The sequence below is a fragment of the Zootoca vivipara genome, chromosome 9, assembly GCF_963506605.1.
Source record: "Zootoca vivipara chromosome 9, rZooViv1.1, whole genome shotgun sequence".
Taxonomy (NCBI): domain Eukaryota; kingdom Metazoa; phylum Chordata; class Lepidosauria; order Squamata; family Lacertidae; genus Zootoca; species Zootoca vivipara.
This window is the reverse complement of record NC_083284.1, coordinates 57,636,574-57,648,534: the sequence shown is the minus strand read 5'-3', so window position 1 is coordinate 57,648,534 and position 11,961 is coordinate 57,636,574. Positions and strand designations below refer to the sequence as shown.

Sequence of the window (11,961 nt, the reverse complement as noted above, 5' to 3'; positions counted from 1 at the left end):
GCGGGGGTATCGCTGCCCCCCCGCGCCTCCAAAGCCTGGCACGTAACGACGCATGTGTGCTGGCCGGGGGTGATGGGAGCTGTAGTTCAAATACGGCTGCCAGAATTCTATATGAAAAGCATAAGAGATTACGAGCAATTGATTAGACACCGAGTGGGATTTTGCCTCACTGGAAAAATTAACACACCACATGAGGAGGAGGAGGAGGAGGAGGAGGAGGAGGAGGAGGAGGAGGAGGAAAAAGACAAAGGCTGGGAAAAAGTTATGGCTAACTGGATGTTTTATTGATTTCTGTAAAAGAGTCTGTCTCAACAAAACATATACAGCTATGCTTCTCACTATGATTTTAAAAATACAGATGCAATGAGCAAATCAGTTAAATATATGTACTGTAATGCATTTGAAATGTACTTTATGATCATTATTAATATTTCTTCTTACGTTATTCATGGTGTATTTGACACACACCCTAAATTCACTGTATTTGAATGGGGGGGGGACCCCACCTCTTCTGTAGCACTTTCTGCTTGGTTAGGTCTTTGTTTGTTAAAGGGGGGGGGAAATGAATAAAATCCTGGTACTTAAGAAAGCTATCTTCTTTCGTTTGACCTTCATTTTTTGCAGTTGTCCCCTTGCTGAAATTGGCATAGCACAAACAGTAGCTTCTAGGCCAAATAGAGCACGGCTCTCATTGCAGATGGAAGCAAAGACTCCACAATCCACCCTTACATTCTTTATGAATACTAGCGGCTTCTGTCAACCAAAACCAGTGGCCTTTCCAGCTGGTGGCTTCCCTTATTCTTCCATAGTAGCCTTTTCAATTGACTCTTTGGGGGCTTTGTACTGCAGGCTACAGATAACTCAGAACCCTGAATATAAAAGACTGCCGGGATACAAAACAACACTGGATGCAAGAAGTCTCTAAGGAGCGAGTGTCATTATACACATTCTCCTTCATATCAAATTCTGGAAGGCATTCCTGAAATTGAGGTACCTATTGATATCCAAGGTGTGCACAAAACATTTGGACCCTCTTTTACAGCGAAGTTGGTCAATTTGTTTCCACCAGACTGCCTTTCAAAGGGTCAAAACCCACTTCCTCTCTCTTCAGCATCTCTGTTATGGAAGATGGACTTGGAAAATTGTTTTCTTACCTCAAAGTGAGTTGTTGCTGTCATCCAGAGGCCAGGATTCACATGGAACCCGGTCTAGCATTCTCCCTGCTTGTTAAGGGAGGGGAACTTGTGGCCCGCCAGATGCGACTTGCCTTCTGGGTCCTACCAACCTGGTAGGCAGATCCAGACACTGTCCCATTCTACCCCAACACTAATTTTGAGCACCTAGAACAGGCCACGTTATGTGTTTCAGTGTACGTCTCAGGCATCATGTGGGTTTTGAAGCACAAAAGTGGGCATGCTTTTTCTAAGATGGCAGTTGCCCTTTGTGGTTTTGATAATTACTTTTTGATTGCACCCCAATCAATTAGGGGCACATTTATTGTTGTTCAAAAGTTTTAAAACCTGATAAATTTAATCAATTAAACTATCCACCTTGATTGAAAAATCTAATCCGTTGTTCAGTTAAACATTGCAGCCCTTCACTTTAGCAACGAGCTCCTTGGATAGTCTTCATAAAGTCATACATTTTAGCTTCCCCCCACCCCCTTTCATCTTCAGTATGAGGCTGTGGTGAATAGACAACACTTCACTTAAGTTCATTGGCTTCTATCCTACCAGATAGAAGTCATACTTTTTCACTGCCACCACTCAGAGTTATATGTAACTCCAAGTATACAGTCTTGGCTTTACCAAATCTCCTAGTAAAGCATGGTAAAGAACAAATAATCTCATTTCAGCTTTTTGGTAGGTGGTTCTAAGCAAGACACTTGATACAGAAAGTATTCATAGAGACAGAAATAGTGGAAATAACCCTCACGGTCACTACAGATAGATGGATATGGATAGATTTGGTGGGGGAGAAGACAACCACCCTCCTCCATAAAAGAGAGTCTTCTGATCTTCTCATGTGCCACATCTTGACCATGCAGGATGCATAGCTGCCAAGTTTTCCCTTTTCTCGTGAGGAAGCCTATTCAGCATAAGGGAAAATCCCTTTAAAAAAGGGATAACTTGGCAGCTATGGCAGGATGTGATGCCACCACAGACTCAGAAACAACCCTCCCATCATAATTAAAGTGGACAGAGGAGCTGGCTTCCTTATGAAGAATACAGGAGGCCATGGCAGCATTTCATTGCCACATTTTATACACCTGTATCCTCAGTGCTGACTGGGGAATACCTGAAGGAATTATGTAACCCAAAGGAGTTTCCTGCAGATGTACAGGAGCAAATTTGCACTGACACATCCCAGGATCCATGAGAAAGGAGTTGCTGGTATGGGTCTTCCGTCTCCTGAAGAAACAGCAACCAGTAATGCTCCAATATGGTTGGGTATCTGTTGATCTTCTATTTTTATGATTCTTAATGATCAGAAATGAAACTTTCCCTCTTTTTGCAATTTCCAAAAAATGCAGCCCTCTTGGGTCTTGAAGAATACCAGCTGAAATCAGTATCATTTTGACATGGAATGCATGCTAACAAAGCACTCTGCAGTCTTCAGCACTTATTCAGCATTCATTTTCTTTATTATGCAAAATCTTACATTGCTTTCTGCCACAAGAGTACAGTTTCATATTCTAAAATGGGTTGACTTTTTTTCATCAGAAGTCAATACAGCTGCAATTCAACAACATCAAAAAGACTTTTCCAACTAAAGTTAACTTTATTTAAATTGGGGACCACCAAGCATATCCCACTCATTTCTGTTTATCACATCTTCCACTTAGACATTCAAAGTTTGCTATGCATTATAAATCAGATGAAGCATTTTGGTAATAAGGTACAAAAACAAAATTGTCTTCTGCACACAAATGCTGCAATTTTATCACAGGAAGCAGATGAACCAAGCAAAGACTCTTGAAGAAATGTAATGTTGGTAAGCAGATACTATCAGAAGCTGCTTATCTTCGTAGCAAACGTTAGCCTTATGTGAATCCCACTTGAATTCATTTAATTAAGAAGCTGTAAAGAACAAAAAAATATGATTAAATTCAAGGGGGGGAGTGCACATGTAGCTTGGCTTCTTGCTCTTGGAAATGAGTTTTATCACCCTTTTTTCGGGTGTGTGTATGCTTGTGTGTTATACATAATAACACACAAGTCCAAAAAAGAGCCTTGCTTGATGAGACCACAGTCATATCTGGTCTAGCATTCTCTTCACACAGTGGTCAACCAGATTCTTATGGAAGCTCGCAAACAAGATACAATTGCAACAGTACCCTCTCATGCTCCTGCTCCCAAGCACCTCAATCCCAAGAGACCAACACTGGAGATAATATATAAGAGTTGACTGGTAGCTTATCCTCCATGAGTATGTCGAATCCCCCTTTAAAGCAGCTATCATTGAGGCAGCAAATTCCATGGTAGCTTTTGCTAGGAAAAACATTTCTTATAGATCCCGTTTCCCCGAAAATAAGACATGCCCATAAAATAAGACATGGCAGGATTTATATGCATTTCCGCAATATAAGCCATACCCCAAAATTAAGACATGGACGCGGCGCCTCCTGGCAACAGCTCGCTGCCCTCAGCCATGCCGCGCCGCAGGGAGCCCTTCCCGCTGGAATAAGACACCCCCCAAAATAAGCCATAGTGTGTCTTCTTGAGGAAAAATAAATGTAAGACAGTGTCTTATTTTCGGGGAAACACGGTAGGGTGAGGCACCCGATTTTCACCACTCCCCTGTATCTATTGCAGCCTTCTGTGCCCTATCCCATCCTTTCAGGAGGTCCTCCAATCCTTTGGAGCTCTTGGGAGGCACAGGGTGAAAATCAGGTGCGCTTCCACTGGCAGAAAGTCACAATTACGTTTGTGCAGATTTCCTTCCACATTCCCACACTGATTTTCTTTTTCTTGCAGGAATACCACTGACTTGACTGTAAATCTTAAAACTCTCTCTCTCTCCCCCCCCCCCTTTCAAAAAGTAAAGGGCAGCAGTTCCATTTAAGCTCCTTCTCTGTCCTTGAAAATCCCCTGCTGAGACAGGCATATGGGGAAAAAGAGGTCCCCTGAGAGCGGTGTAATATTAATGCCAGAAAAGGCCAGACAAGTTTCATAATTTCACCCTGAAGAGATCAGAAAGCGGCTCTAGAAAGCTGGCTATTCATCCCCAGTGAGATACACTTACAAGACCATGCCATGCAATTTGCATATCTGTAAACTTGTAAAAAGAAATGGCAGCCCCAAGGCATGTGGGAGGGATGAATAAAAGATAAAAATTTCCAAGCAATTTCTTTCCCTTTATATGATCATGTGATTGTGCATAGGGAAAATTAGCTGCAGGCTCTGTTTAACTGAAGTTAACAGGTGGGCATTGTGCAGCACTTTAAACAGACTTCAGTAAAACAGAACCTCCAGCTAATCTATCAAATGCTTTAACTAAATGGAATGCTGATGTGATCGGGCAGTTAAATTTAATGGCTGTGTTTTCCATTAACCAAAAAAAGGAGTGATTTAATGAGCACAAGTACTAATGGGCATGGACTGCTACCTCCAAGAGGTGTGTGTTTGTGTGTGTGTGTGTGTAAATAAATGGCAGTAATGGATACCTGAAGGAAGAGCAAATGACACATGCATAACAATTGTAGCATTGGGAATTCAAAAATGGAAGTCAGAAAAACGAATCCACCAGCTCCATTCCACAACCAAATAAGATTTCCCACCTTCCCCTCAAATCCAGAGTGAAATAGAGAGGGAGAGACATTAAGAAGAATCCTAAGTGAAGCAGTGGTGCTGCAGTCAGATTTCCAAGTTAACTGCTTATAAATCGCATGATTGCCAAAATGTCAGGATTGGCTGCTGCTTCCAGGACGGCAAATCTAGATTGGCTGGCATGCAATGTATGCAAAGGGTCTAGCTCTTAATCCTAGTGTGATCCAATGCGTACACATGGGTTTTGCATCTCAAGAGCATGTGCCATTTGCTTTGGGTTTGTTGTGTGACGTGATATTTTCCGAGTAATCATTTAATAGTTCGTGTTTGAGCTATGGTGTCATTATATAAACATTACAAATCTGAAGTGAGTTTCTGGGTATGAATTTTTCATATTTCTAATGCAGCACAAGATATTTGCTCCTCTTTTCTATTCATCTGTGGTTGACCTGCCTCTTTTCCTCCACCTTTGGGCCCAGCACCCAGCTGCATGCAGGGAGATGCAGATTAATTTTTTTATGGCTTTAACAATGAGTCTCCCACACCTTTCCATTGAGAAGAATCTGACCACAACAGTCGACTTTGGTCCAACAATGATTACATCTTTCTACTGATTATTTATGGGCAGTCTATCTATTCCTCTGCCTTCCAAAGCAGCCTAACCTCCTTGCGCATGCAGTTGGATGAACTGGTATCAAGTTCACACATCACAATCTCTGATCAGTCCAGTAGCAATAATCATGTCATCCTCCTCCCCTCCCCCAAATATAATTCTGTGTCTATAAACAGCAAAGGTCTGTCAATGTATACTGCAATCTGTTTGTGGTATTCTCAAATATTCTAACAAGAGTGATGCAGTCAAAGGATACATGCAATGAACAAATCTTAAATATTTGATTAGTCAGTTTCAAAGTACTGTGCCCTATTTTTGGCACCCTAGAAGCACATAACTGAGAATGCAATTTCAGAAAAGCTGGACTTCCCCCCAGGAAAATTAAGTTCAATGTCTGTTTCAGCCTGCACTAATTGATTATATGGACTGAAGATCTGATTACATATGGCAGTGGAAAATCCACATTCTTACTCAATCATACAGAAGCAGAGAGAAGGGGTCCAATTTAAAGAGCAAAGGTGTTGACCTCTTCATGTGATTTGATGCCTTCCTCTACTACCACAATGGTGAAGAACTTCCTCCTTCTTTTTAAGGAAACTAATGTTTTGAGCATTCTATTACTGTCATGACCCAAGGACAATGCAGTGTGTGGTGGACAATTCTGATGAAGATAAGCTTCAGGCCTCTTCCTTGTAGGAAGAACTGCTAGTAGTTTATTCAGGGCCCTCCTTGCTGACGGCCACAGTCCTGCCACAACCCCTGATTTACTTGCAGTACTCCTATCTCCCCAACCATAAATGCAAAACAGCCTTTGGCCTCCCAGGCAGTTCTTCCAATGAGGCCAAACCTACCGTAGCCTACAGCTGACTCTAGTTCCCTCAAGAGACTATATTCTTGGTCAGAGCAACAAGAGTTACTGAATTTGCTAACTTCAGCCAAGAAGCCCTCCCACACCAGGGTCACCATTTTATTCCTTCACCTATTCAAAGTTTTAAAGCCACAGGTGTTTGTTTGTTTGCTGGCCAAGTTTGTTGTTGTTTAGTCGTGTCTGACTCTTCGTGACCCCATAGACCAGAGCACGCCAGGCAATCCTGTCTTCCACTGTCTCCCGCAGTTTGCTCATGTTGGTAGCTTCGAGAACACTGTCCAACCATCTCATCCTCTGTCGTCTCCTTCTCCTTGTGCCCTCAATCTTTCCCAAAACCAGGGTCTTTTCCAGGGAGTCTTCTCATGAGGTGGCCAAAGTATTGGCGCTTCAGCTTCAGGATCTGTCCTTCCAATGAACACTCAGGGCTGATTTCCTTCAGAATGGATAGGTTTGATCTTCTTGCAGTCCATGGGAATCTCAAGAGTCTCCTCCAACACCATAATTCAAAAGAATCAATTCTTTGGCGATCAGCCTTCTTTATGGTCCAGCTCTCACTTCCATACATCACTACTGGGAAAACCATAACTTTAACTATACGGACCTTTGTCGGCAAGGTGATGTCTCTGCTTTTTAAGATGCTGACTAGGTTTGTCATTGCTTTTCTTCCAAGAAGCAGGCGTCTTTTAATTTCGTGACTGCTGTCGCCATCTGCAATGATCATGGAACCCAAGAAAGTAAAATCTCTCACTGCCTCCATTTCTTCCCCTTCTATTTGCCAGGAGGTGATGGGAGCAGTGGCCATGATCTTAGTTTTTTTGATGTTGAGCTTCAGACCATATTTTGCGCTCTTCTCTTTCACCCTCATTAAAAGGTTCTTTAATTCCTCCTCACTTTCTGCCATCAAGGTTGTGTTATCAGCATATCTGAGGTTGTTGATATTTCTTCCGGCAATCTTAATTCCATCTTGGGATTCATCCAGTCCAGCCTTTCGCATGATGAATTCTGCATAGAAGTTAAATAAGCAGGGAGACAATATACAGCCTTGTCGTACTCCTTTCCCAATTTTGAACCAATCAGTTATTCCATGTGCAGTTCTAATTGTAGCTTCTTGTCCCACATAGAGATTTCTCGGGAGACAGATGAGATGATCAGGCACTGGCTAAGTTTACATATGGATTACTGCATTCAATCTTCAACTGGGAAGGGTTCAATCTATCTTTTTAAAGGAAGATTTTGTACATATGATTCTGTGTGGGGAATGCAACTTTATATCATGAAGTGGGCATATGAATGTAAAGCTTGAATAAATGCCCTGAAATAATGTCTGCACTTGCATTTTCCCTCAGCCCTTCTAGTTATAGCACTTATTGGCCTAAGCCAGGGAATGCTGGTCATGAAAAAGGAGATACTTATGCTTGGCTTCCCCACTGAGGTTTTGGGTATTATAACATAAAGGAGATTCAAATTTCTGTTATCCAGAGGCTAACAAACCTATATTTATACCATCTGAGAACTGCATTAATGCTGTCCACTATTCTTAAATAATATTCCAAATTATGGAATTACCAGAACTCCATAGTTGCAGACATTAGCTATTTACAAAACTAGGAGAGCACAATGTCTTGCTTTCTTTTTTGCTAACTACTTAGATTCAGGGGTGTCTTTGTTACTGTGGAATTTGAGAAACAGAATATGTGAAACACATCATTTTATATTGTAATTGGTACAAGGAGTCCAGAGAGAACTTGATTCTTTATTAAGTATTCTACCCAGAAGACCACTGAAATTCTAGGATCTTACTGTTTAAGTGATTCTGCTTATGTTACTGAACAGGTAGCTATTTCCCCCCTTAATCTCAATACAAATTAGGAAGCAGATGGTAAAATACATTTCCTGTTGACACTTCTGGAGCTAGCTTAGTAGGAGACTGCTTTTAGCCAGCAGGGCTCCCTTAGAACTGTCCAAGGTACTGTACTTGTATGCTCTCAGCTTTGATAGGACACTATCTAATTCTCCTGTAGCCTCAAGCTCTCAGGCAGTTACAAATCTTGTACAGTATAAGCAACCATATTTAGTATGACTGAAGCTCTTCAAATACAGAGATTCCTGAGAATATTTGTGGGTTAGATTTGCATCTCAGAATTCTCACTGCATCCTTATTTTTAGTAAAGGAAAATGTTGCTCACAGAGCCTACTGCTGGTTGTAGAGTCCCATTTGGAAATATTGTTCCGAATATGTAGATGTCAGGGGAGAGCTGGGGCACGTGCTCTCAGGGGATGGTTGGTCCTGCTCCCTTCCCAATGTGTGACTAAAATTGGGGACAACGAACCTGTGGTCCTCCAGAAGTTGTTGGACTTTCAACTCCCATCAGCTCCAGCCAGCCTGACCAATGGTCAGGGAAGTTGGGAATTCAAATCCAAACTCCTCCCAGAAGGCCATAGGTTTATCTATCCTTGATCTAAATGCATTGAAGCAATGTCTGATAGGATCAGGATTATCTCAGTTCTGTATTTTGCCCAATTCTGATAGAGCTTTAGATGTGAGGCAGTGTTAGCAACTGATGACATTTGTGGGAACACAAAGTATGTCTGGGAAAAGAGGCTGCATAACAGAGGGACAACACCCAAGCAACAGAGACCAAAACAAATGCATAAGGTCTGAGTGAAATGATGAACAGGAAGCTCAGCGCCTTTCAAGACTTGCTCTTGCTCAGAGTAGACTTAAATTTTGAAAATTCCTGTTCAAAACTATGACTATATAATTCAGATTACAGAAGCCCTGATGAGCATTTAAGCCCCTCGTTTTGTTTTTGTTTTTTGATAGGGTGAAAACTTTTTATTGAAGAGAACTCATGGGGCATATCTATATAATGTATACATTTTACCTTACGTTATCTTTATTTTGGTATTCGTTTTGCACCACGGAGTTTGTGAAGTTATCTTACATAGCACTTAAAAAGAAAAAAAGTAAGAAAGCCAGCCTCATTTGCAGGCTCAACTTTCTCACGCTGCCATTTCTGGCTCATTTTTCTTTAGATGATCAAAAGCAAGAGAAACCATCATAGACATAATAAAGGATCCTCCTACAATTTTTATGTATACGGCCATGTATAAAAACCAGGGGCTGGGGATGATAGACAACCTCCCTCACAATCTTTCACTCTTGATTTATTTTTATTTGATTTCATTTTCAAAGCATATCACTTCGTGGAGATGTGCGGCCTAAGACAATTGGCTTTTTGTTCCCTTTATTGATGCATGCTGCTTCAGGAAATATTATGGCTGTTTGGTGTTATGCAACACATAAGGTGTTTAAATATCTGTGGTCTTGCTCCTTGGGGTGAACTTTGTTTTGGGGTCTACATCTTTCAGCATGCAGCCTCCAATTTCTCTTTATAATCAATTCTTTTAAACGCATGCAGATGGAAAGATTCAGTTTTCCTTAGTATGTTTCCATTGGAATGAGAGCAAGGCATCATCTGGTGGATGTCTTTTGTGGAGTTCTTGTCAACTCATTTTCACAGTTAGACATTGTGATTTAGGACTGATCCCATCCTGGCGAATAATATAGAGGGTCAACTCTTGTTGGAGCTGAGTAACTAACAGCAAATTGTGACGCTCTGAGCCCACATTTAGAACCATTTCACCACTCATCTGTAGCTGATGCATATTAATGCTATTCTTACTAGTTGGCAGGATGAAGCAGATGAGCAAACCACCAGGGAACGAGCTCTCTCTTGATCGCAGGGAACATGGTCATCATATGGGGCTTCATCTGTCAAGCATGCGTTGTTGTGGATTTTTAAAGCCTTAAAATGTTAACTGCTGTGGGTCTCACACAGCTTGGAGTCCATTTCCCCATTCAGGTGCATCAAGTCTAAAAAACCCAAAAGCATGTAGAGAAGCATCCTTGTAACCCACTTTATCTTAGTACCAAGGCTCACCCGGCAGCCTCAAGCCATGTGAGATGACAAAGTGCCGCCTCCTCATGCCAGTGGTGCCCTAAGCTCCCCAAAAGGGGCAATACTTAGGTGGGGATTAACCTTAACAGGGTGTCTAACATTAGTAGAACAGTGCGGCAGCAGGTTTATTTTTTAAATTGAATTTATATACCGCCCTAACACCCAGAGTTCTCAGGGCAGTTCACAGAACAAGTTCCAACCACGTCACACTAGAAGAGATCCTTGGTGATTGCCCTACAGCTGTAAACCTCTCATCCCTTGAGTTCTCAGGCCACCTTCTCTCTTCTTTTGAAAGGTGCAGGAATACAATTTGGGTACAGAAGAAGCAGGTGGGAAATAATAATTTAAAAAATCCTGTCTAGTAGTCCAGTTTTGTAGTCAGGCTTGGAATAGGAGGAATTAGTTGACATATCTGTGTCCCTACAGATGCTGTTGGGACTCCAACTCCAATAATCCCTAAGCAATGGACATGCTGGCTGGGGATGATGGGAACTGGAGTGCAACAATAGCTGGAGGGCTACAGGTCCCCCAGCCTAAATGAGATGGAAGCCTGGCAATGTGGTTGGTGAACAAAGGTTAGCCTATTCCAAGGCAACAGCTGTAGTAAAGTAATAATAGTAGAGTAAAGGAATAATAACAGTAAATAAGTTCTGCTTGAGCAGCTAATGACATCAAAAGGAGATGGTTATAATCCCCAAGATACTCTTTAACACGGGGTGTCTCAGTTCTGTCTGTTGTGTTTGGTGCACAGACATTTATTTTTCATTAAAAATAATGCAAGCTACATGCATGCCCGGAGGAGATTTAACCTAAAGGAAACAGGCAGAGGGGCAAGACTGTAGCACAGCCACTCATGATTACTGCAGGAGACAAAATTGATTTCATGAAGAGCCTAACGAATCCAGCAATGCTTTGCTCAGGGACTATAATACCCCCCAGAGAGTTGGGTTAAAAACTCCCCAGGCAGAAGGGTGTGATATTAGATGACTTTAACACAGCACTGAAGCAGGTAACTAGGCCAGAAAAGTAATAAAATATTGACTCAGGAGCTAGTAAATTTAGGTGTAAAGGCTGTTGTGTTGCTAGCCACCAGAGATTCTCCAGACAGCACACGTGAAGACTAACCGTTGAATATGCCATTCAAATTACTTGTAAATCAATGAGTAGGATAATCTCTCTCTCTCTCTTTTAATAAAAAAAGTATATGAATTAAGTTCAAAATGAGCCTCAAAATATTACTGGGAATTTCTCTCCCCCTTCCTCTCAATGGACCCAACTGATTAGGAAAGAAGGGAAGGTAAGAAAATAGATAAAGAACAATTCTGAGACTGCCTCTTTGTTTTAAGTTTGGTGCCTGCCACAGTAAGAAGTCTAAAAAATGCAACAAATTTCCAGGGGCACAGGTCAAGTCAGTTGTGAACTGAGCAAAGGAATGATCAAATGTGTGAGTTCAGGATATCTCCTGTGAGCCAGAAAGTTGTGCAAACCAGAAGTTTTTAAACCTTGTTCTTCCATTAGAAGATTAGCAATGGCAGAAAGACTTGCTTTGAAAGGAGGGCTATAGCTCAGTTTTCCTGGGTCCAATTCAAAGTGCTGTTTTTGACCTTTAAAGCCTCATATGGTCCAGGAGCCCTGCACTGAAAACTTTTTCAGCCTGGTGGGTTGGATCCTGAACACACAGCCCACCTCTAGGGGGTTGCTTGCTATCCCCATGATGTCAGGTGGCCCACTTTTTCTTTGCAGTGTGGT

The 11,961-nt window shown here is 41.8% G+C and overlaps 1 protein-coding gene across 1 annotated transcript in view; it reads right to left on the bottom strand.

Annotated features, from left to right (window-relative positions):
* Positions 1-2,603: 2,603 nt before the first annotated feature.
* Positions 2,604-11,961, bottom strand: part of TUSC3 (tumor suppressor candidate 3) — a 125,611-nt gene continuing 116,253 nt past the window's right edge. The window contains exon 10 of the mRNA XM_060278821.1: positions 2,604-3,080. Within this exon, the coding sequence (XP_060134804.1) occupies positions 3,065-3,080 (16 nt within the window). The 3' untranslated portion in view covers positions 2,604-3,064. The remainder of the gene's footprint in view (positions 3,081-11,961) is intronic.